This window comes from Mya arenaria, chromosome 2, assembly GCF_026914265.1.
Source record: "Mya arenaria isolate MELC-2E11 chromosome 2, ASM2691426v1".
Classification (NCBI taxonomy): domain Eukaryota; kingdom Metazoa; phylum Mollusca; class Bivalvia; order Myida; family Myidae; genus Mya; species Mya arenaria.
Window position 1 is genome coordinate 37,295,617 of NC_069123.1, and position 27,933 is coordinate 37,323,549.

The window sequence follows — 27,933 nt, forward strand, 5'->3', positions numbered from 1 at the left end:
AGGTGCGCTGTCTTAAAGTTGTAGGCGCTTTTAAGGTGATGCACACTGACTGATATTTCACTTCGAGCGAATGTTTGGTAAAATGGCTGACGTTATTGTAAAGTTATTTAAAGGTTTAATGTGGATTGTCCTGATTACTTTAAGTGTGCAAACTGTTGTCTCGGTAAGTCTTATTCTTACATTTTTATATTTTGAAATGTATTTAATTGACACAGAAACGATCGTACTTTTTCCTGTTCGCTCGTTCATTTATTTGTTCATATTATATTATAACCTTTTTTCAAGTGTTAAAATGTCAAATGAAACCATAAGAATAAGGCGACGTATCCTTATAAAATGTTACTCGTCTGAATTGTGAGCATTTGATCTGTACATTACCATACATTCGAAACTCGCTATGTCCAACTCTGTTAAGTAGATTTTCTGTTTGTTATCGAATGTGTTGGGGGAAGTATGACATGTTTTGTATTTCGGTAAAAGAGCTAATTGGTTATTCCCCGAGATCTGAACGTCTTCGATTTAGCGAGTTTTGCCTGTGTATATTATTCAAACAAAACGAAATAAAAGTCCATGTTTTAACTATTTCCAATGCCTGTTTTAGTTTCATTTTTAAACAACTGCCAATGTTTAATTACAATTGTATGCATGCATTTTGATTTGTATGTACTGTAGTACTGAACCGATGGGTATGTATTCATAAAATATCTTAAAGTCACTTCCTAGCTTAAGTCATTGTCTAAGTTTAGGTATCTCACTGGTTATACTGTATTATAACCCTATCATATTTCATTGATTTATTAACGATATAAACTGTCATGTACTTAAATTTGATTGCAAAATTGAAAGAAAATTAACCTGACTGTGTTGAAAACATGACTTAAGAAGTGTATTAATACGGACGCTGGCTCTTTGGGAAGAGATGCATGTTTGCTATGCCTTTGTGCTATGCCTGTGTGCAATAGTTAAATATACGATCCTTCTGGTCTATATACCAGATCATTTTCTTAACATTACTATGAAATACCCTATCGTATATACAGATGATATCTGTATGTTGATGTAAGAGTATTTCGTTTAAACCTATTTTGTGATTATGTTCTTCTGTTTACATTACTATGGAAAATCCTTTCGTTTATTCAGATGATGTGATCATGTCCATATAAACAGATTATATGATCCATGTATATCTGTTTATATAACTATGGAAAATCTCCATCTGTTTTCATAAGTTTATAAGTGAAAAGTACTACAATACTGCCATCGTGTCGTGATGTAATTCGCAAGTTTGCTAAAGCAAGTCACATGGCTACATGTCCATATCATATGTTTATATACTTTATGTATATGATTATGTATCTACCCATCCTCGGCACCCACGCGTATTCATGATCAATATCATATCATGTGGATAAGCTGCCGAGGGTGGTATCTACCATACATTGCTCATATAAGCCCGCAGTCAATTGTATAAAACTGCTCAAGTCTTTGGTCTGGTTAAAGTTGACCAAATTGTTGTATTGATTGGTCAATATTTATCCAACTATGACTGTTGACCAATCAAATTGCTTAGTTCGTTAAATCTAGCCAAAAGTTAACATATGGATAACTTATCCAATTGTATACGATTGGCTGCTGAACACTTAATATTCCACGTCATTAACACCATATTAATTTATGTTTAATGCGGAACAATATATGGTCGTTTGAAGTGTATTGCGAATTAAATAAGCTTGTCATAAACATCTAACTTATTGTACTTTCAGGCAGAGAAGAAATGTGTACAGACAGTATGCGGTAAGCTACGGATTACACTTTTGTCATCATCTTTTGTTCTCGTCGCATGTTTTGAAGCATATTTTGTATGTCTAAATGTCTGCCTCACACCAATGTGGTTATTGGTTTAATCCTCACCAGGAGTACCTCCTTTCAACGTTTACATGTTTAATGTTTCCCGTGTATGAAAAACCGTCAAATGGATACTATCCAGTATTCGGATGCTTTATAAACTAATCTTTATAAAATGAGTAATTTTTAAAGCAGTACATGCGTAGAGAATGGATATGCATAGGTACCAACCAACAAACAAATGCTTCAAGTTGTAATTATTGGCCCTTCTAGAAAAATCTAAGCATACCAAGCTGAAGTCGATAATTGTATTAAGCCTGAGTTCTTCTTAAGTTTGATGTTTATCAAAATAAAACTGATTTGATTTTTCCGAATTGGTTTCAAATGATGCCAACAAATATGTATGGGAGCATCAATCTGCATATACTTATACAGTAATGAGGTCACGGAATCAGGTACTCATAGATTTTGCAATCTTTGAAAATCAGAAATGCTTGCTCGTTAAATAATATCAGGTATATTATTGTATAGCTTATCACTTCACACACAAATCCCTTTAAAATAGTGCAAAAATAATATGTGGTCACCAGGCATCCCAAATCCATCCAGAATTCGTTTTGTGTTTTCGATACCTTATATGTTTCTCTTTTGTAGATGTAAAGGGCGGTTATTGTTGCGCTGGTAATCTGAATTCTACAGCCGCAGTTAAACCGTGTTGCTGCACGTCAGATCCAACCAGAGGTTTCTCCATATTCTGTTCACGTTCTAACCATTCATCAGTCACATTGGCCTGGGGTAAGTTTGCATCAACATCGTTCTTTGCTATAGGCGGAAAATAATCACGCTTCATGTAAGCCTGTTACACTACAACGACCTTTTATGTGATTTTAAGAATGTTCAATTTCTTATTTGTGAAGAATTGTTACTTATTGCTGGAGACAGCTCTTCATGAATAAGTCAATTTTATGAGTGCGTAGTGCATGTAGCCACGCCTACTGTTTGCATATGCAAGGAAGCCTTATTCACTGATTTAAATGACGTCACAATATTTGATTTCTGATGATTGAAAGGTCTTTTTGACAGGCGCACAGCTTAATTCTAAAGCTCCGCTTCCTTAGGTTACTTATTCACAAACAAATTACTTCATAAACTCTAACCTATACTTGGTTCGAGTTGGGACGAATTCTAAGCTCGCCTTACTTCAAGTCCGGGAGATGTCGCTTTTGGTCCAATAAAGTCCAACAAATGTCCTCGTTTTTTCGCATATTGTCGGGAGGCGCATATGTGACTCCTTAACAGTATAAATGGGTTGCCGGTGTAAGGAAGTATTATGACTCTCATTTCGACTCCCAGGTCATGCTTTTACGAATCCTCTACGCGAAGTAAAATGAACCCTTGCGAATAATGTCGACCCCCAATAAAAAGACGACTACCCGGTATCATTTAACCTCGTGAAGATGAGTTGTAATATTATGACCCGGAAGTCGATAATATATGACCCGGGAGTCAATATATTATGACACGGGAGACACCTTTTCTCATGGGTCGTGATTCAATTGGGGTCGAAATACGTCCTTACACAGGCCACAAACGTCTCGCATTCTCGTTTCAAATAAACATTAAATGAGATTCGTAACAATGTACACGCAACTTGTGAGATGCTGTAACATGTTCGCCAATCATATCGTAGCGAACAGGTGAAATAAATTTGGCTAAGATAACTCGTCCTTATCCGCTGTGATACCGGAAGAAGAGTTGTGTCTCGCAGTCCATCGCCGCTCGTCGGCAGAAATGCCATGAACGCATGGCAGGCAAATAGGTTTATAAATTTAAAAAATACGGAAAAAATAGATGCTCTGTAAGCGTTGAAAGGCTGCAGATGATTTTACATTATTGACAATTCTGATCACAGGCGATAAAAATCGAATCCAAATTTTTTATTTGATACAATTGATTTTTGCATGATAAATTGAAACACATCTTGCACAGACCTTCTTGCATATTAGAAGTACTTCCCATTGAAACAAATCATAATTCATTAAAGACTGCCTTTATAAAAAACATCCTGTTAGAAGGTGTCGTCGGGGTTAGTCATAACTCATGTTATAACTTTAGTTTAATTATTGCTGGATATGATTTTGATATCAGCTTACTGTATACATGTATTGTAGATTGGATTGTGCTCATCGTGGGTGTTGTTTTGATCATCGTTGGTGTTGTGGGATACCTCATCTACAGAAGACGAAGACGTGCCTATGCTTCCATATAGTCGGCACGTTTCAAGAATATTATGAATAACGTAGGACTGCGAAAACCTAATCCAAATATACAATAAAACTTAACAAGAGCAGCACCGAACTATCAAAGATCTACACACAAAACTTTCAACTGACCACCCATTAACTATTACAGGACAACCCAGAACTAACCCATAACTGCCACAAAACACACAAAAAAAACTCTGAACTATCACATATCTACCATATAACGCACACAATTTACCACGGACCCAGCCTTTAACTTTACCAGAACTATCAAGAACAATCCACGACCAGGACTCCAACAATTTAGCTCTTAAATACACCAAGAAGAACCACTGAACACATTTGTCACCATGACTTCCACTGGACACCAAGGTTTACCCTTCTCTTAAGACTTCCGCACGGCGCACACAATTCACAGTATTCAAGGACCAACCCAATAATACCCTCCAGCTACCGCAGGACACTGATGTATTGATGCACGTTACACCGGGACGCCCCAAAATTATGCAATTTTAGAATATGCATGCATTTACTCTTGATTGACATTTAAAAACGCCAAAATGTGTTATATACTTTTGCATATAAGCTATGTTCACCATTTTGGTATTCTATTGTGTTGCTTCAGTTAATTTTTCTGCAGATCAATCTGCACCAAAATAGGCTAAAAGTTGAGTTTTTATTTATTAAAAGAAATGAAACTAATATAATTGGCTCTTACAATATCTTTAGTGTCAGATATGTTCCCTAAAATCCAGTGTTGGAATATTTTTCTCTTTTTAAGATTAAGATCATGGGCGTCTTTTGAATTTTGTCTTCTTGATTAAATATATAATTTATTAATGCTAAGCATTTTAAACGCGTTTATGCTAGATATGACTTTATTTCAGATCGTTAATCGAATATTTGTAAAGAAAAAGTGTATATAGAATAAATACATTTTTCGATTTAACCTTAAATCATAGTCAAGGTCTTAGCAATAATTTCAAAAGATTTTTAATATTCAAAATTGAGAACTAATTACTTAAATATAAATTGATGAATTTTAATATTTAGATTTTATTTGTTGGTTTATATTTTATCATTTGCAATATCAAACATTGTTTGTAGATTGTGTGTAAGGACAAACAAGAATATTTTATACACATCTTCAACCATATCCTTATGCCTATGTAAATAAAATCATTGAATTAAATGCTTTATGTTTTTCTTTGATGGTTTTCAACGGGGCTGAACAGAAAAGTCACATGACGACAAATGCAAATGCAGTTAGTATTTTTACCCGATAGATTGTCAAACCAGGTAAGTTTCAATATTTAAGTTATACGCGAGAGTTCGTTAAAGTAAATAATAATAATGCAGAGCATTAAGATTGTATTGTTAAGCCCTCGGTTGCTGTATTTGTCACATTTTCCACATTCCATAGTTTCCGAGAACACTTCGAAAGAAATATTGTCCACGACTGCAAAGATTCGTAGCTAGTATTAAAATTTCACAGATCTAGATAAAAAAAAGCCATCTTTAATTTAATCATATACTTTTCGAGAAAATGGGTAGCGAGAAATCCCAGTATTTAGCTGTTTAATGGTAACAAAAGCAATATCTGTTACACTCAATATGGTCGGGAGGTAACTATTACAGCTATACATGCAACGATTAATGAGTTTACTTGTTGGAGGGCAGCTGTAGAAATCCCGAGTCCATTGGCATTCTGGCCTGGCCGGAGATTCCAATTAGGCCGCAGGCTTTTTTCCCAACTACATATATTACAGCATCTGTCAATAGACCAATGGTCCCAGCATTAGGTCCACCACCTGGAATAAGTGCAGTGTAAATGATTATCGTTGTGGAACATAATCGAAAAAATGGATAAACAATAGTAATTCCTTGTATTAAGATTTTTTGATATATGATCAACTGTTGCAATATTAAAATGATAAATTTGCAAACACATGACATATGCTTTTCCTTACTAGTGTCATAAATGTATTTATAAACAAATCGAACACAAAGGTTCTTATGAAGGGTACCGAGTTAAATTTGAAAGAAATAAGCATAAAACACGGTATTTCTTCTTTATGAGACTATAGTAGACCATAGTAAATCTTTAAGCGTTCACCAGTCATTAATATTGTTTTGCGCTTTCAGCTATTAAATATACGGTTAAAATCTTGTTAGGCCTTAAAAAGAAATATGTCTGTTTCGGGTAACCCGACCTTACCTATAAAAATGTGCTGACCCTAACTGTCTAAGTCAGGCAATGACAGTAATGTAGGAAAGACTGCCATGTGCAAGAAAACACTCTGAACTTACGACAGATTTTGAAAAAAAAATAAAAAAATTAAAATCCCTACCTACCCTACCTAGAAATTTTGGGAAGGTTACCCTAAACAAACATTTTTTTTTTGGCCTTATCAGTATTTCATTTTTTCTATAAATTCATTATTTAGTAAGTAGTAGTAAGGTTTTTCAGTCAAAAGTGATGTATGTTTTACATGTGAATGTATTGATTTTGAATAAGATTGTCACTTCAATTACACACAATATGAAGAATAAAAGTTTATATAAAGAAAAACCATTTTGACAGCAATTTTATCCATAAAGTGCATTACTTTTGTGTACTGAACATAGAATATGAATAGCAACAAAAATACATTTAATGAATTTAATGAATTATACCAGTTTTTTGTTGATTTTGGATGTAATCTTGGTATAAGTTTTTATGCCTCTGCACCAAGTTGTCCCACTTCTTCAGAAGATCAATGGATGAGCGTGTGAACTCTGACCCAGCGTTATACATCTTTGGTATGGTCTCCTCCCACATGTGCCGCTTGGTTTTTGTTGTAATAGCTTAAACAAAAACAAAAAAAAAACAATAAGAATAGGTGAGTCTGTAGCTCTTTAAAATGCACTCAATGTGTCTAAATTCAAAACTTTCTAATACAACGCTTAAAAAAATGTATGTGAAAAAGTTTTGATACACACATAAGATCACACTAGTCTCAATATTTCGACTGTTCGGTCTGACTATTGAACAAACCACAGGGCAGGGTGTGTAGTTGGAATTTTGATTATCTTAACTTTGTACATTACAAAGATAACAGAATAAAAAATCCAAAAAAACATTGTTTTTGTAAGTTATCAATAGTAACAAGTTCACCATCATTATAAATGAGACTTGGATTTAAAATGGGGGGGGGGGCGTGGTCAAAGGGGTGTGTCAAATCAACAACGCACTCTGCTGCCTCTGTGATACAAACATGTATACATGCAATTTGGAAGTTACTGTAGTTATAATTTAGCGATGATTTATCACTAGTCCTTTAGTATTCATTCGTTCTGTTTCGTACAGTCAGGATGCAATATTGTAACAGTTGCCGTCAGTTGGCACTGACTACTGCTTAGATATATTTTAGTTGTACAAATATACTCACAGGGTGTGTGCTTGTTATGCACGTATTGGTAACGGGTTAGATTTTGTGTTCCGCTTGGTCCTCCCATAACCTCTGCCAACAGCATACAATCATGCAGGGAAAAATTCGGAGAACGTTTCTTGACCTCTTGTTTTTCCATATTTACAAAGGTAAACAATGACAAATGCCGTCTGCACGATATATTTAGTGCGCACTTCCTTATTCCGGTTCTATTTTTGTGCTGGAAAATACCGGAATTCCAGCTTCAGGTTCTATATCTAGTTGGCGAACTATTGGAATTCCAAAATCCGTTCTATATTTAGACACGGAATTACCGAAGTTCCTTAGAAACGCGGATAGATATTATTTAAGGTTAAAAGTAAAGATAAGGAATATTTTACGAAAGATTTCCTTAAGATTTTTTAGGAATGCTACTTAAGAAAATCTTTATTTTTTCCTTACCTAAGGAAATTATTCAAGGATAAAATATTACTTAAAATAAATATTAAGATGCTTCTGTAATACGGACCCAGGAATGGTATTTATTTGTAATATGAATACTTGTTTCGATGAAATTTGTACAAAATTTATTTTTAAAGAATTTCCAATTTGGCAAAGGCACGTTGGCATTTTTTTCGTTATGCAAACGTACGTAGTCTAAAAACGCACGAAGGCATGATAAAGTTCTAATTCTCCTCGGTATTAAAGTTAAAATGAAAACATAAGCCAATCTCTTCTGATTTAATATTATCTAGCGCACTGGATACACCTTTTCGGTGAATTTCCCCACGACCTCACTTAACAATGTCGCACAAACTTTGTTTCGGTGGAATTACAAAGACGGGTTTTTTCCTACCTCAGACAAGTAGATCTAATAATTTAACCATGCTAGAAATTCTTATCTTGCCCACGGGCGAAGATTATATGCCCGTATGGAACTCCTTTTTAATGGTCACCACATGTCATCTGAAGCATCATGGAAACCTTTTCAGGCGGCATTAGTAAGAACGCTTATCGTGTATTTCCGGTAACTTCATGATCGTAACAAGTTTGTTAAAGCTGCACGTTCACAGATTGGCCGTGTTGACATTTTAGTTCAAATTTTGTCTTAGATTCAACGAATGCTTTTAATTCAATTGTACAAGTTCTCTTCCATTAAACACATTTCAATTGTTTGAATATGATGTAAAATGTATGTTTTAGTAGAAACAAGCATTGTATATCCATTTCAAGGCAATCGTTTTGTTAAGTGTTTTGTATGCGTCCTGAAACACAATCCTCTCTTGAACAGAGTTTGAGCCCTGGTGACAACACAAAGTTGCAGTGAAATATGGTATTTCGGCAAGTTGATATTAACAAAGGCAGAGGGGTGGGTCTTTAACTTTTTTACGTTTATGATGTAATGATGAGTCATAACGTTTTAAGCGACTGCTGAACAAAGTACCGACTCTTCTAACCATAGATTTGTTTGTTAATTTGCCGTGACAAGCCAAAAGTCATTAATTCACGAACAAGTTGTAACGTCATTTAGAACACAGAAACAATTAAGGTAATATAGCATTTTTCATTGGTCCAAACTTCTCGAATCCGTCAATATAATGCTGTGATCACGTTAAGCTCTTTTTTGTCAGGAAGCGAGTAGAACAAATTAATTTTAATGGCTAGACTATAACCTCAAAATAGTACATTAAGCTGCACCGTTTATACTGCTTTCAAATGTTTAGAATGCTGTTTAACGACTTATTTTAGAGAATGTATGATTGCCTGATCCTGGATTTTGTCTCTTTGCAAGTTTTTCAAATCAAATTAATCATTGTTTTATTATCTAACACTATTGTTATAAAGTCATAACTCATGGAAGTTCAGCAAATGATAATTGAAAACACATTTATTAATAGCAGTCAAGTCCGCTGAAGACGATTCTGCACGGTTGAGATATAAGTCATACAAGTTTAATAAAATAGACACACACAAAATGAATTCACCAAACAACCACATCAGCCAAAATTGGGACATTCCCTTGACCGAAAATTATGTACACATTTTAAACGTTTTGGTATTTTCAAACATCAATTATTGTACACATAATTTTGTTCAGCATAAACAAAACAGTCATGCTAGTATTCTTGTTAGAAGCGTTTCTCGGGGCTCAGTATTTGTAACGTTCGATTCTGCATTCTTTAAACCAATGCACACCAGAAAATAAATAAACACACTTTGTCGTAAATGAATGTGCCGAATCCCATTGTTTGAGAAAACCAGACTGTAGGTGTAGGTAACCGGGAAAAGGTAAATGAAAACTTCGGTTGAAAGTTCGTCCCGACAAAGAACGCAAGCATGTGTTACAACAACCAGAAACGATCGCTGGAAATACAGATTAAAGGAATATACACATGTAAATATGATTATATACATACCGATATAAAACAAGCGCAAAGAAAATTGCTACGAATACAAAACAGTTTGAACCACATACACATTATCAATCAGACCTGCATTCTTATTTACACAGTTTTCAAGCCTTCACAAATTATTCGAATAAAGCTTTAACAGACCACGCATTCTTTTACTAACGTTACTAAAATATGTGTTGACCGTTCGGTCCTCAATATGGATTTAAATGCAGTCTTACTTTGTGAAACACTGCACTAAACCTGTCCCTGTATCCCGGTATGTTACGGGGCAGGTTTTTAAATTGACCTTCGTATGTAAATTAGTTTGTCTATCGACATTTTGTAGTTCATGTTATATTGACAGTCAGATATGTAAGCCGTTTGAAGGTTAAAAGTTGTGTTAACATCATAAAAATGTTTTAAAGAACATTCGTACGACTCCTAACTTTATAACCAAAACAAAAAAAAGTATTGGATCAATCATGTTTAGGTTGCCTTCGCTTAAGATAAGGCCATAAGTAATGCCAATATAAAGTTTAACCGCCAACACACGGAATTGATGAAAATAGTTCCTATTAGAAGAACTCTTAAACGTACAAAGACAATAAGAATCAAACATAACCTCTGCATACACTCATGTTTACACACTCATACATATGAAGAAAACTAACCTGTTACTTATTGGTACCAGTCATGCTAGAAAATGCTCACGCATTTCAAAGCACGTGCAAAGAAACATTAATGTCATGTAATGGTAACCCATTATTTAGTCCACTGAGAATTAAAATCGAACTCTGCAATACATTGCATTGTACGGGAAACATGTATCGATGAACTGTCCGGCCAATGATAATGGCCGCAATCTACCTTGAAGCCCATTGTACCACAAATTGCCAAATCTTTGTGGGCAAACGATGGCACAAAAGTGATTGCTACAATGCATGGTCACCCCCAGCAAGCTGGTAGTGTCTTTCTGCGATTTTTAGGCGATTATTCTCAAGGATGTTATAAAGGCTCACACGGCCGTATAGGTGATGTTCGTACACTCGGACAATAACGACTGGGGGCAACGACCTGATACGTCGAGAATCCGTTCTCCAGCCGGTACACCTCAAATCAGACCTGTGAAAGCACATGAAGTACATGAAGAACAAAAGGGTGTCAGCGCGTTTGTGAAATGTGTTTGATTTACCATTTGTAACTGGTATTAACACCCATTTTACGGGTTTATTGTCGACATTCGCGATATATATGCAATTTCGTAACCGCAGATTGGCCATCGTTCTAAGATCTTTATACAAACTTAAACTACTTAATTACTTATCGGATAACAAAACAACCATGTTAACTTACACACACTGTCTTTCATCGGAGTATTCAATCATACCAGTTATATTGCATTCAACCGTCACTGGTTCATTGAAAGCGGCTCATTAAGAATAGTGTATTCAAATTCAGCTGAGCACTGTAGACCTTTGCAAAACGCCGTGGCCGCGACGAATAAACCCTCTGTTTTCCGACTATGAAGACACTTAATATTATGCCTTTGGAATGCTAAAACACATCTTTTCTCAAAACCATTAACTTTCTGTGAGAATATATCTGTCCATACATTCTTCAAACGCCGAACCGTTCGACCGTTTGCGTAAATATTTGTTGATGGTTCTACTTTACGCCATTCTTCGTTGTCCAGCGTAAAGACGATCCTTTCTCTAGTCGGTCTTGCCTGAAACGTAGAACAACTGGCTGTGTCTGGAGTGGAGGATTGACTTATCAATTCAAACATCTCTTCTTCCATCTGGTATGTATTTTCCTGTTGTTCGGAGTCAAGTTATTCTTTAGTCAGCACATCTCAAGGTCCCTCCAAAGTAATCGTATCAACATCTGTAGCCATTCCGTTGTCCCTTGGCGTCCTTCTATCATTATATCGGGACTCTGTCACGTTTTCGGTGTTTCTTGGCTCCTCCATATTATAAGCGTCATCATGTGTGTCCCCAGTTTCACAGGTGAAATTAGGTAAATTAGTCTGAGTCTGAATTTTGGTCATTTTTGTCCCTCGAAGTTTTCACATTCTTTAGTTTCATTATGGTCAGCCTTTTTATGTCCATGTATAGTTTCAACATGCTTACTTTGACAATAAGTTTTTATAACTTTAGTTTTTTCGGTTTTCCAGCGTTTTCTGAACCCTCTAAATTAGCAGATTGTACTATTGTATTAGCTGGCTGAGTTTCTTTCGATTGATTTACTTTTTTAGTCTTCTTCCTCTTCGCCTCAAGTAATGCTTGCAAATGTTTCCTCTGTGCGTCAGCCTTTTCGTCTTTTCCCCATTGATGCTCTGATTTTTTTAATAACGTTTTAAACGAGATTCTTTATGCTATATATGAATTAATCCTTATTCTTTCATAAACCGAAAGGCAAAACAATAGGTTGGATACATGGTTGGTTAGTACTAGTTTAAATCAAATTGTTGGGAGAGCCTTTATAAGGCAGTAAATTGCACCCCAAAACACTGCGAGTTAGTGACTGACAAATACCTAGTTGCATAACCGTCACCAGAATAGAAGTTCAGTAAAGTTGTATAAAGATTCGATGAAAAACATGACTGACTGAAATACATGACCGACTAACTGACTGACTGACCGACTCACTCACTCACTGACTCACTCACTGACTCACTGACCCACTCACCCACTGATACACTGACCAACTGACCGACTGACTGGCTGGCTGGCTGGCTGGCTGGCTCCTTACTCACTCACTCCCCTCCCCTCCCCTGTAATCCAACAACCATTCTCATCACCGACTGTACTTACTTTAAACCTAAAACCTAAAACAATAACCGAAATACGCACCATAAAGTGTGTCGGCTGTTAACACAGGAAAAATGGAAAGCTAACAACAAAGGCCCACATCTTTGGCTTAGGTTATATACAACTTGTATTTTCTTTATACTTTGAACGAAATTAGCAGTCGTCACCCACATTTATCAAACGGTGCATGATCGACATTATATTTGGGGCCCGTGTGACAGTATTATGCACTGGCAATCGTTGAAGAACCAAGGTAGCTTTGGGATATATCCTATCAGTGCATCATTCACTGCGCTACACGACCAATATTCTCAACGGGTGACATTCATTGGATAGACTAAGTTCCTCTGTTCCAGTTTAATCCACCATCCGGGTTAGATGTTCAGCTTGAGTGACTGTGAGTTAGGTCGGACACTAAGCCGGACAAGTGGGTTCGAGTACGGCACACCTCTTTCCCCTATAACATAAGACCACACACCCGCGAAACGTCGTAGCAAAGAGAATGACTAAGTATATGTTAACATATCTTTTTTCCCAATCATCGTAAAATGAATAATGTTTAAATCCAGGGAAAGGAACTTAATCTTAAAGTAGTGAAATGAAGTTGACAGTGCTTTAATGTTTAAATTGAGAACTTGTTTCTTATGTTGTTTTCGATATGAATGAAATGAAAATAAGGGTGACAAATGTGAACAGGTGTATTTTCCTTGCCTCCACCCCCCCCCCCCGTTCCATAAATTCGATAGTATATATATCACATTACTTACCCTGAAACATTATGACAGTCGATCAAGCCTACCCCCAGGCCTTTGTACTACAATTATGTTTCAACAGCATGTAAATAAATTATTGCTTGTAATATAGTTCTTTGGGATAGGTCTCAATGTTGTACCATGGAGGGTGACGTGATCAGAATGAACCAGCAAACATTATTTTTGGAAAACAACAATAAAACATGTTTAAAAAAAAATTTTATAAAAATTGATTATCTTGTACCGTTATAAACTTATAACACACATTTGGCACATTTCATGAGTATTTAATAACTCGTACTTAAACTCGTAGGCTACGGGTTTTTTAAACCTTGGTGTACGATATTTAGGACCTGATTCATCAAAACTCAGAAAAAACGTTCGGAGGATGTTTTTCTTATTTAGAATAGTCTGATTATAAAAAGTCGAAAAACAAGGAAAGTCTATGACAATTCATTACATGGAATAGTCTCAATGATATCATGTTGGAACTGTACGTAACCCCACAATAACATAGGCCAACACGATTACCCGTCAACCAATCAAATCGCAGGAAATTCAGTTTAGATACTTATTGTTTGAGTTTACCGGAAAACTAATTAAGGTTAATAAGTATATACAACAGAGTATGTGAAAGGGGTTGGTGCGGCTGGTGTTCATACTGTATTGTGTTGTAAAGGGTGTATAGCATAAACCAACATACTAACATTCTGACACAGTGGCAGTTGCTGCTATAATCAGAACAGTGACCGGGCTGAGGTTTACTGGAGGTTACTTGAGGTTAGGGATTGACCTGATCACGGGAGGAACCATGCTTTTGTACGTTTCTGATGATATCAGCAAAATCTAGTAATAATAACTTTATTTAAAGAAGGCAACACATTAAGAAATAGACATCATATTATAGATAAACATAACACACGTCTTATTTACAATGCGGCCTTCTGAAAGAATATACACAAAAACACACACACACCGAAACACAAACTAAAAAGGTATGATGCAGAAATGAGAAAACACGTTTCAGTACCGCAAAAGTACATACTGTTAAAAGCATTATTACACTTTTTTCATCATGGCCTATTGAATAGAATAAAAGATCGTTTTGACATGTAAAAATGCTTAAAATGGAATTGCAAGCAAAAAATAATGTCATTTCAGAAATGTGCGTATTTAAATGTAATACGAAAACATAAAGAAACATGAATATAATACATTAGCACATCAATTCTAAACAATATAACAATTTGTACATAAATGTTAACAAGAAATCTTATCAAAATTGTTTAACTGAGTAAGTAGAACAGACACACGTTTATTTAACACCTTACTCGACATATACATACTGTATAAACTATACCAGTGGTATGCATGGAATTATTCATACAATTTTTACAACGGGTTAGCGATTGATGATGTAAATAAAACTTCTGGAAGCGGTTTTAAAATGTCTTTTCCGTGTTAGTCTTATCTCCTCTCGTAATAAAATCAAAACTGTCCCACTGTAGCATGCAAACGAATGTTTCTTGTTTTCTGTTTATGTTTATGTTTATGTGAGCAATGTCTTGTCGCGAAATCGCTATCCATATCTTGTTTTACTAGATATCTTAATAATGTATCTTATATTACTCTGTGTAAGATTAATAATCTATTTAAATACCATAACAGCCGTTTGATATCTGCAACGGTATCAAAATTGAGGCATACTATTATTTTAAATATTTCATTTTTTGAAGCATTGTGATTCGTCTCATATGCGTTTGCTTACTTTGCTTACTTCCCCTAGCCCCACGCTACAAAAATAGTTAAACATAGGACGTATATACGATTTATAGAACAATTGTCTCATTTGATCCGTTAAAAAGTAATTGGGCCATCTTTGCAGTTATTTCTTGTAGACAAATTCAACTTGCATGTTCCACGACAATGATGAATCAATAACAATTCCAAGTATTTCGAAGTTACATTTTCAATTAGTACTTTGTCTACGGATAAATGAGTGCACATGTATTTCCTATCTTTGCTATGAACCTAACAACATGCAATTAGGTTTTTGTGGATGTATTGCCATTTTGTACACTTTGCACCAATTCGATACCATATCTAAAGTTATTTGCAACGTCCGTTCAATATCCTGCGTATTGTAACATTTTGCATATAGTGTAGTATCATCAGCATATATAAGTCATTCAAGAAATTTTCAATTTCAAAGGATATGTATATAATTTTTTATTAGAAAAAGAATCGGTCCAAGAATGGATCCTTTAGGAACTCCAGACCTCATACATCTTCGTGAAGATTGGGAATCCCCAAACTTTACAACTTGGTGTCTATCTTTCAAATACAAAGTTATCAGTTGAAATGAATTATCACTGAAATTGTATAATTTCAATTTATTTAAAAGTATTTGGTGATTTACTAGACTAAACACCTTTCGTAAATCAAGAAAGAGAGCACCTACATAGTTTCCATTGTCACTTCCATCAAATTAATCATCAATTATTCTTATCAACGCTGTTTGACAAGAATGTTTTTCTCGAAATCCAGATTAAAATGCATGTATGATTTGATTTGATCTGCCAAGTGCCGTTCAAACACCTTTGACAGTGTTGGAAGGATAGAAATTGGCCTATAATTATTTGGATCATTGCGATCAGAAGATTTATATAGAGAAAAATAGTATTGTGGTACTGTTAAACTATAATGGTTTATAGTGTCATCATTATTATTAAACTCTCTGAGGTTCTTCCATAACACCCTAGAATCTTTACAGTTTTTACAGCTTTATTGTAATATTCTTTCTTGGTTTGACATATTGATCGAGTAACATTATTTCTTGAAAAACTATATTTCGACCACTGTTTACGCTTTTTAAATCGATTTTTTTCTTTTATATCCAACCTAATTTCGTCAGAAAGCCAGGCTGGTCGTGTTTTAAATTTTATTCGTTTTTCTTTCAGTGGCACATTGTGCGTCAACACCTCATTCAGTCGCTTATATAAAACTTTCATGGCTTTATTAGGGTTTTGAATTTGTTCAACCACATTAATATTAAACTTGTTAAGATCAATGTAGAAATTCATTAAAGTTCCTGAAGGACCTATATTTTAATGTATGATGTTAATGCGTGATTTCTGAAACCTTTTGTAAACGGGCAGCTCTATTGAAACAAACTGGAAAGTTGTCACTTTTACTTAAACTTGATACGAATGCTTCACATACTCGATCCACTGAGTTCGTCTATACATGATCTATAATAGAGGATGTTTTCTCTGTAACCCTTGTAGGAACATCTATAAGCTGATTTAATCCGTATTTCATAATACAATTCTGCCATGCCGTGTGACTCACATTCTGCATTATAATTTATCTTAATGCCTCTTATGATATGATACTCTAAATTGAAGTCTTCAACATTCTTTAACTGATTACTGAACATATACATCCATTCTAACTTACTATCAGTCGGTCGATAAATGAAACAGACTAGAAATCGTTTGGCATTGCAAAAACATACTTCAATTTAAATTGTTTCAATGTGTTCAGACTCAAATTCTTTTCTGCGAATGAATGGTATATTTTCTCTTATGTACAAGTTATAAGTTTTGTGCGATGAGATCAAATATAATTTGATTTTACCAAATATTGGCAAGAAATGTTGGATATTCAAGCATACAACGTGTAATTTTTTGCAAATATTTAGATTACATGATAAATACAATACATCCTTTTAGTAACCCATTCGAAAGATTTTCCTATCAGGCTAGATTAAGTTTTACATGTTTGACTACTACACAGCAATGTACAATGCTTTAGCTCCCATGTATATACAGCAACATATAGTTCTGTTATTTAATGTGTATGATAATTTCTTTTAAGTTATACCATTGAAAGAACTAACCATTTCACAGTGGTATGTCACCTAGCGGAACCGTGCGCGTGCGGATTGCCTTTATAGCCGGGTAAACTAATAAACTATCTTATTTTATTTATTATTGTAGTTATGTTCAGTGCTCAAATCCATCTTACTTTTATGTAATTGTACGCATAGATATAATAAGGAAAAGCCTTTGTTAGCTTCTTTTTCCGATATTTGTATCCATGTTTTCTTGTTATCATATACCCGACTTTAAATAAAAAAATGCATCTTGTATATTTCTGAAGGAAATGACGGTAAATAAAATTGAATGCCAATTTTGGCATTTTAACACACAAAAAGAGGTTATAGTGTCACGGTGGGGTCAGCCATAATACAGCCGATGGTTTTAAAAATAATTTAAATAAGCAAATTAACAATTCAGGGGTCAAACTTCTATAAAAAAAAACAAGTTTTTTTTTTTAAAAGTCTTGGATCCATTTCAGCTCAACATTGCAGCTGGACATTGAAATTCGCTTTATATTTTTGAAATATCGAGATGGATGCCGTCTAACTCCACAACCACATCAAGCTGGACATTGAAGATTTCCTTTAATTATATCAAATGTCATGCAGAAATTCCGTCCAGCTCGACATTGAAAAATCCCTATACATTATCGAGTGTCTAGATAGGATTGCGTCCAGCTCGCCATTCCAGCTCGACATTTAAAAATCCCTATATGAAATCGAATGTCGAGCTAGAATTCCGTCCAGCTCGACATTGCAGATCGACTTTGAAGATTTGTTATATAATATCGAATGTCAAGCTAAGATTCCGTCCAGCTCGACATTCCAGGTCGACATTGCAGTGCGACATTGAAGATGATCTATATAGTATCGAATGTCGAGCTAGAATTCCGTCCAGCTCGACATTGCAGCTCGACATTGAAGACTTAAGCTTGCTTTATAATATCGAATGTCGAGCTAGAATTCCGCCCAGCTCGACATTGCAGCTCGACATTGAATAGTTGCTATATATAATATCGAATGTCGAGCTAGAATTCCGTCCAGCTCGACATTGCAGATCGACATTGAAGATTTGCTATATGATATCGAATGTCGAGCTAGAATTCCGTCCAGCTCGACATTGCAGCGCGACATTGTCCAGCTCGACATTGAAGATTTGCTAATTAATATCGAATGTCGAGCTAGAATTTCATCCAGCTCGACATTGCAGCTCGACATTGAAGACTTGCTGTATAATATCGAATGTCGAGCTAGAATTCTGTCCAGCTCGACATTCCAGCTCGATATTGAAGATTTGCTACATGATATCGAATGTCGAGCTAGAATTCCGTCCAGCTCGACATTGCAGCGCGACATTGTACAGCTCGACATCGAAGATTTGCTAAATAATATCGAATATCGAGCTAGAATTTCGTCCAGCTCGACATTGCAGCTCGACATTGAAGACTTGCTGTATAATATCGAATGTAGAGCTAGAATTCTGTCCAGCTCGACATTCCAGCTCGACATTTAATATTTTCTATTTAATATCGAATGTCAAACTAGAATTCCGTCCAGCTAGACATTGCTGCTGGACATTGAAGATTTGCTATATCATATCGAATGTCGATTGTCGATTACCGATGGCTGAGCCAATTTCACACACATCTCTTACATTTATTATGTTTATTTTATCAAGAATTGCTGTTATACTTTTTCACAGACTTGACGTCATAGTAATGGTTTCCTACCTGAAAATATGTTGTATGTAGGCCAGTAAGAACCTACCGCTGTGCAATTAAACCTAGCATTTGAAAGTGTTGCGGCAATTAACGATCGTGGCTTTTGCGTCAACCAAATACACCGAGTGAATTCCGAATCAAGTGCAACATATTTAGCCTGTTAATCGTGCTCACACACTGCCACATTCAATGCGTATTTGTTAACGTGTCAACGTGAAACTGACTTATCAGGGGAGGGCTCATACACCCGCGAATGATCCAAATATTAACAGTTCTCTTTTGACTTTACAAAATGTATTACAACCACTACACGTTAAGGGGCTTGTTTCGCGCCGAAGTGAACTCGCATAAAGGGCCATGGAGGTATAAATACAATCGAATCCGCCCTCTGTAAACAGCATACCATGTTCAGTGAAGTTTCATAGAGGTTTTACAATATGTACATTATAAATAAAAAATACCATTACGCCTCATTGAGTTGGGTTCTTACGTTAATATTCTTCCTATCTTGAACAGGTAAGACAGAAGCGCAGTAATAAAGCATTTTATTTTTTATACCTTACACGGAGGTGAGACTTTATCTAAGGGGAAGTTTATCGAACTAAATATAGGAATCCTCTCAAATGTGTGCTGTCGTAAATTTGTAGGCGCTTTTAAGGTGAAGCACACTGACTGGTATTTCACTTCGAGCAAATGTTTTGTAAAATGGCTGACATTTTTGTAAAGTTATTTAAATGTTTAATGTGGATAGTCCTGATTGCTTTAAGTGTGCAAACTATTGTCTCGGTAAGTCTTATTCCTATATTTTTTATGCATATAATAAACACGAGCCGAGTTTATTACGCTCAATCGTAAATTTGTACGCGATTTTAAGGTGAAACAGACTGTCTAATATATCACTTGGAGCAAATGTAAAATGGCTGACGTTATTGTAAAGATATTGAAATGTTCAATGTGGAAGATCCTGATTACTGTAAGTGTGCAGACAGTTGTCTTGGTAAGTCTTATATTTACGTTTTTATATTTTGATAAGTATTTAATTAACACAGAACCGATCGTACTTTGGCCCGTCTGTTTACATTACTATGAAAGAATACATCGTGTATACAGATGATGTGATCACGCCCGTCTGTTTACATTACTTTGGAAGAGTATATCATGTATACATATAATGTGATCACGCCCGTCTGTTTACATTACTTTGGAAGAGTGTATCATGTGTACATATGATGTGATCACGCCCGTCTGTTTACATTACCTTGGAAGAGTGTATCATGTATACATATGATGTGATCACGCCCGTATGTTTACATTACTTTGGAAGAGTGTATCATGTGTACATATGATGTGGTCACGCCCGTCTGTTTACATTACTTAGGAAGAGTGTATCATGTGTACATATGATGTGATCACGCCCGTCTGTTTACATTACTTTGGAAGAGTGTATCATATGTACAGATGATGTGATCACGCTCGTCTGTTTACATTACTTTGGAAGAGTGTATCATGTGTACAGATGATGTGATCACGCCCGTCTGTTTACATTACTTTGGAAGAGTGTATCATGTGTACAGATGATGTGATCATGCTCGTCTGTTTACATTACTTTGGAAAAGTATATCATGTATACAGATTATGTGATCACGCTCGTCTGTTTACATTACTATGGAAGAATATATCATGTATACAGATGATATTACCACGCTCGTCTGTTTACATTACTTTGGAAGAATATATCTTGTATACAAATGATGTGATCACGCCCGTATGTTTACATATACAGATGATGTTTTCACGCTCGTCTCTATACATTACTATGGAAGAGTATATCGTGAATACAGATGATGTGATCACGCCCGTCTATATTCATTACCATGGAAGGGTATATCATGTAAAGATATGCAGATGGTGTGATCACGCCCGTCTGTTTACATTACTATGGAAGAATTTATCATGTTTACATATACAGATGATGTGATCACGCCCGTCTGTTTTCATTACTTTGGAAGGGTATATCGTGTATACAGATGATGTGATCACGCCGGTCTGTTTACATTCTATGGAAGAGTATATCGTGTATACAGATGATCTGATCACGCCCGTCTGTTTGAATTACTTTGAAAGAGTATATCGTGTATACAGATGATGTGATCACGCCCGTCTGTTTACATTCCTATGGAGGAATATATCGTGTATACAGAGGATGTGACCACGCCCGTCTGTTTTCATTACTATGGAAGAATATATCGTTTATTCAGATGATGTGATCACGCTCGTCTGTTTACATTACTATGGAAGAGTATATTATCTTAACAGATGATGTGATCACGCCCGTCTGTTTACATTACTTTGGAAGACTATATATCATGTGTACAGATGATGTGATCACGCTCGTCTGTTTACATTACTTTGGAAGAGTGTATCATGTTTACAGATGATGTGATCACGCCTGTCTGTTTACATTACTATGGAAAAGTATATCATGTTTACAGATAATGTGATCACGCCCGTCTGTTTACATTACTTTGGAAGAGTGTATCATGTATACTGATGATGTGATCACGCTCGTCTGTTTACATTACCATGGTAGAGTATATCATGTTCACATATACAGATGGTGTGATCACGCCCGTATGTTTACATTACTATGGCAGAGTATATCATGTTCACATATACAGATGGTGTGATCACGCTCGTCTGTTTACATTACTATGGCAGAGTATATCATGTTCACATATACAGATAATGTGATCACACCCGTATGTTCACATAATTTTGGAAGGGAGTATCATGTAAACAGATGATGTGATGACGCCCGTATGTTTACATTACTATAGAAGAGTATATCGTGAATACAGATGATGTGATCACGCCCGTATGATAACATTACTTTGGAATAGTATATCATGTAAACAGATGATGTGATGACGCCCATATGTTTACATTACGTTGGAAGAGTATATCGTGTATACAGATGATGTGATCACGCTCGTATGTTTACATTATTTTGGAAGAGTACATCGTGTATACAGATGATGTGATCACGCCCGTCTGTTTACATTACTATGGAAGAGTATATCATGTTTACATATGCAGATGGTGTGATCACGCCCGTCTGTTTACATTACTATGATAGAGTATATCGTGTATATAGATGATGTGATCACGCACGTATGTTTACATTACTATGGAAGAGTATATCGTGTATACAGATGATGTGATCATTCTCGTCTGTTTACATTTCAACGGACGAGTTTATCGTGTATATAGATGAAGTGATCGTTTGCATCTGATATCCTTTCTATGGAATACTCTATCGTATATACAGATGATGCTATCATATATGTCTGTTTATATAACTATGGAAGTGTATTTCGTGTATACCTATAATGTGATTTTTTTTCTTTATACATTACTATGGAAGATCCTTTCGTTTATTCAGATGATGTGATCATGTCTGTATAAACATATTATATGATCATGTCCGTATAAACAGATTATGTGATCATGTCCGTATAAACAGATTATATGATCATGTCTGTATAAACAGATTATGTAATCATGTCCGTATAAACAGACTATATGATCATGTCTGTATAAACAGATTATGTGATCATGTCCGTATAAACAGATTATATGATCATGTCCGTATAAACATATTATGTGATCATGTCCGTATAAACAGATTATATGATCATGTCCGTATAAACATATTATGTGATCATGTCCGTATAAACAAATTATATGATCGTGTCTATATAAACATATTATGTGATCATGTCCGTATAAACAGATTATATGATCATGTCCGTATAAACAGATTATGTGATCATGTCCGTATAAACAGATTATATGATCATGTCCGTATAAACAGATTATGTGATCATGTTCATCTGTTTATAAATAGAACTATGAAAAATCTCCATCTGTTTTCAATATATACGAGTGAAAAAAACTGCAGTATTGCCATCGTGTCGTGTTATAATTCGCAAGTCTGCTTAAACAAGTCGCATGGCTTCATGTTGATATCATATGTTTATATACGTTATGTATCTACCCATCCTTGGCACCCAAGCGTATTCATGATCAATATCATATCATGTGGATAAGCTGCGGAGGTCGGTATCTACCATACATTGCTCATATAAGCCCACGGTCAATTGTATAAAACTGCTAAAGTCTTTGGTCTGGTTAAAGTTGACCAAAATGTTGTATTGATTGGTCAATATTTATCCAATTAAGACTGTTGCCCAATCAGTTTGTTCAATCTAGCCAAAGGATAGTATATGGATAACTTATCTTGTTTTATACGATTGGCTGCAGAACACTTAATATGCCACGTCATTAACAACCTTTTAATTCATGTTTATTGCTGAACAATGTATGGTCGTATAAATTGTAATGGGAATTAAACAGGCTTGTCATGTACACTTAACTTATTGTACTTTCAGGCTGAGAAGAAATGTGTACAGACATTATGCGGTAAGCTATGGATAACGCTTTTCTCATCAGCTTTTATTCTCGTCGCATGTATGGGAGCGTATTTTGTATGTACAGATGTCTGCCTCACACCACAACAGAGGTTATGGTTTCAATCCTCACGAGGAGTACTTCCTCATGGATTCTCAAAATGGATACCAGTACTGATTCATACACAGCTAGATAATATTAGCTGTCAGCTTTTGTCACACTCGAGCTGAAATAAATAAATAAAAAAGTATAAACGTATTATTGTCCAAATGATTTTGTATTCATATATTTCAACGTTTACATGCTTAATGAAAATTCAGTTAACCGTATATGAAAAACTCTCAAATGAATACTATCCATAATTCACGCGTAGAGAAAACATATATAACATAACGAACAAATGTTTCCAGTTGGGAGAGATAAGCCCTGGCCGCAATTTCTCGAAACAATTTAAGCAAATTAAGCTGAGTCAGATTATTTTATTACGCTCAATTTTTTCCTTGATTTTTTTTTAAATAAAACTTGATTTGATTATTCCCAAAAGGTTTTTGGTCCGCCCGGTTATCTCAATCGGTAGAGCGTTGGACAAACCGGGTTCGAATCCCGGGCGGATCAGGTCACTTCTGTTGTAATTGGTTATGAAATCCTTTCGACGACCGTTCGCACTGTACTACTGCCCCTGGCATGTACAGAAGTTGTCAGTTCCTTCTAGAGGTGAAGGCACCTAGTACTGGTTAACCGCCTGATAGTCTGCCCAGGATAGTTTGCGGTGGTTGGACTGTCACTCTGGGAACCTTCAATGTGCTCACGCCGGGACCCGGAGTATAAACTACTAACACCACCACACCAATAGGTTTCAAATAATACCAATTATACCAACTGATATGTATGGGAGCATCCATCGACAAATACAAATTTGCTTTTTGGTATGCTTTTAAACGAATTTTCTTGCCAATTACAAATATGTAAATATGTGAAATAATTGACCGAAAATAAATTAAACATGAATAGTAGCTAGTGTTGTTTTTGCTGAAACCGAACTCAGGCGCTTTAAGACGTATTTTGCAATTTTCGAATATTCGCTTGCTTGTTATATTTTTTTTTTATTATTTTTGTATATTCCTTTTTCTGTTCACTAGATCCTTTATAACAATACGAAAATAGTATGGGTTCACCAGGCATCTAAAATCCACACCATTGCATATGCGTATGGTATACCTTAAATTTTCGTCTCTTGCAGATAAAGGTTACTGTTGCGACGAGAAGAAAAATGCTACAGCCGATTTGAAAGATTGTTGCTGCACTCCAACGCTACTCGGTTTCTCCATATCCTGTACTAACCCTGCACCAATGCACTGGTGTAAGTTCGAATCATCGGCATTCTTTGCATATGTTGCGAATGATAAAGGTGGGAACTAATTACGCCTACTTATTACCCTGTCACCCCACACCGATTTTCGGTACGAGTTGAGGCAAAGACGTCGGACAAGTGTTTTATAGTTTATTCATGTCTCATATGTACACAACATGACAAAACATTAAATACAAATATTTAAGAGTTCAGTACAATACAACAACATATCTTGACATTGTTGATAAAGGATAAAAAACAATTAAGTCTATTCTACAAAAGAAAATTAATCTTATTTACATGACTCATTTAAGCTAAGAAACTATGATACATCTAAAAGGATTATCACTTAAGTATATTAAAACAGGTTTTGGCGGTTAATTTAACAATATCTGTATTAGAGAGTAAAAATATACACTTATGTACCTCATCCATGTTAACAAACTCAACATTGATATCCTTAGCTTTATCCTATAGAGCATTTCTAAGTGGTTGGTAAGCAGAGCATTTAGTTAACGCATGTAATTCTGACTCAACATCTTGTCGATCACTGCCAGATTTTCATATCTGCCAGTCTCCAGACGAAGAGGTGCTACTCCGCACCTTAACAAGTGTCGTCGATATTTCGCATATTGTCGGGAGTCACATGCGAGGATTCTTAATTTTATAAAATAATTGCCGGTGTAAGGAAGTATTTTGACCCTCATTTCGACTCCCATGTGAAAATATTACACGGAGTAAATTGAATCCTTTCGAAAAACTTCGTCCCGATAGAAAAACTTCTCAAAGGTATCATTTAACCTCATGCAGAGGAGTTGTAATATTATGACCCGGGAGTCGATAAATTATGATCTGGGGTCACAATTCTAATGAATAATCACCGGAGTCGTGATTCTACGTTGGTCGAAACATTTCCCCACACTGACCATACACTCGTCGTATTCTCGTATCAAATAAGTATTGAATGAGATTCGTACTTATGAACACGTAACTCGTGAGATGCCGTAACTTACCCGATGTGATACCGGGTGGAGAGTTGTGTCTCGCCGTCCGTCGCAAAACGTCGGTCGAATTGTCATAAAAGTGTGACAGACAAAATAGATTTATAAATGAAATCAAATAAGAAATAAATAGTTCATGAAAGCTCTGAAAGCATTGAAATGCTGTAGGTGATTTAACTTGTTTTACAATAATGCTCACAGGTAATAAAAATCGAATCCAATTTTTTTTTGAGTGGCACCATACTGTAACCGATAAGTGCATGTCATTTCCTAAGCATGGGTGATGTAAATTGATGAATGTTTAATACAATTACCTAGTTTCTTAACATTAACTGATAAACCTATAATATGTAATCGTAGGTTTATTGCTAGTGTTAAGTTAATTAAATGAAACCCGATATTGCCCGGATTAATGGTCTTTTAGTCAACACATTTCCCTTTTTTTTCTGCGTAATTCTCTATCATTATGTATTTCCATCGGCTCTTCATCAAGAATGATTTAGATTCATCGGCTTGCTTTCGAATGTTATCTTATAAACGTGTTTCAATTAAGTGGTCTGTTATTTCGCACTATTTGAGCCGCATTACATCCCATTTTGTAACCCCGGCGCATTAATCCCTTAATCATGCCATGTAAAAAAGTAGATCAAACGATACCTGTTTTGGACTTTCGGTACCTCAGTATTTAAAAAAAAGAAAGATGTATATAGCTGTCAACGATGTTAAAACTATACCTTTACTCCGTAAACTTATTAGTCTTAAAATGTATAATGTCATATCTCTATATACCCCCCCCCCCAAATAGTTAAGGTCCCTGGAGAGAACCTCTCCCATATTTTTAAGAATGCCACTTCTGATACTTGGTAATGCTTTGTAACGTCTTTGGCGTTTACCAAGTTCCATTAAACCGGGTTTATGTTTAAACTGTTTGCTACTGAGCATGTTTCTGTAGTTTTTCGCATACATATTGACAGTATAAACCACATACAACTCGCCTTACAGCTACTTTCCCTTTGATTTAACATTCAGAATTGATGATATTCATGCATGTTAATACGTGTAGTAGGTATCGTCTTCTGTTTCAGTTTTGATTTTTCAATGATGAATTGAAACATGTCTTGCACAGTCCTTTTTGCAAATTAGAATTATTTCCAATGTAAAAATCATAATTCATCGAAGACTGCCTTTATAAAAAACCCATCCTGTTTGAAGGCGGCGCCGTGGTTAGTCATAATTCATGTAATAGCTTTCGTTTCATTATTTCTTGATATAATATATTTTATGAGTTTGATATTTGCCTTATTTAAGTGTTACTGTAAACATGCATTGTAGATTGGATTGTGCTCATCTTTGGTGTGGTTGCTGTCATCCCTTGTGTTGTTGGATTCCTCATCTTCAGACGACCAAGACGTGCCTATGCTGCTATGTAGTCAACACGTTTCAAGACTATCAGGAATAAACGAGGACTACGAAATCCTAATCCAAATATACAATTAAACTTCACAAGAGCAGCACCGAACTTTCACAGACCTACACATAAAACTTTCAACTGACCACCAATTAACAATTACAGGACAACCCAGAACTAACACAGACCTACCACAAAACACACAAAATAACTCAGAACTATCACATATCTACCATATAACGCACACAATTTACCACGGACCCAGCCTTTAACTTTACCAGAACTATCAAGAACAACCCACGACCAGGACTCCCACAATTAAGCTCTAAAATACACCAAGAAGAACACATTCGTCAACATGACTACCGCTGAACCACTGGCACCGGATTTTCAAACTCAATCTTTTGTTTTAAAAAATCAAAAATAAATCTTATAAATCCTTACTAAAAATTATTATACCGAATATATTTTTTTAAATATGCACTTTGTACTGTATAGTATACTAACATGGTATTGAACGTTTCTCTACCCAGGTCACGTAATCATCTTATTACTCAGTTCAAAAGAACTTCTGCAGATTAACAGCCATCGGAATTTAAGGATATGATATCTATCTTCCGATCAC

At 35.5% G+C, this 27,933-nt stretch overlaps 1 protein-coding gene across 3 annotated transcripts; it reads left to right on the top strand.

The window, feature by feature from the left end:
* Positions 1–4: 4 nt before the first annotated feature.
* On the top strand, positions 5–27,683 carry LOC128224653 (uncharacterized). Of its 3 annotated transcripts, none has more exons than XM_052934606.1 (4): positions 5–163; positions 23,530–23,560; positions 24,789–24,908; positions 27,233–27,683. In XM_052934606.1, the coding sequence occupies exons 1-4, from the start codon at positions 71–73 to the stop codon at positions 27,328–27,330; spliced, it is 342 nt and encodes a 113-aa protein (XP_052790566.1). In that variant the 5' UTR covers positions 5–70; the 3' UTR covers positions 27,331–27,683. The 3 variants fall into 3 exon arrangements, with proteins under 3 accessions (XP_052790566.1, XP_052790546.1, XP_052790555.1); XM_052934586.1 differs by lacking the exons at positions 23,530–23,560; positions 24,789–24,908; positions 27,233–27,683 and adding exons at positions 1,764–1,794; positions 2,500–2,640; positions 4,017–5,072 and having other exon boundaries at positions 13–163; XM_052934595.1 differs by lacking the exon at positions 5–163 and adding an exon at positions 19,766–19,864.
* Positions 27,684–27,933: the final 250 nt, after the last annotated feature.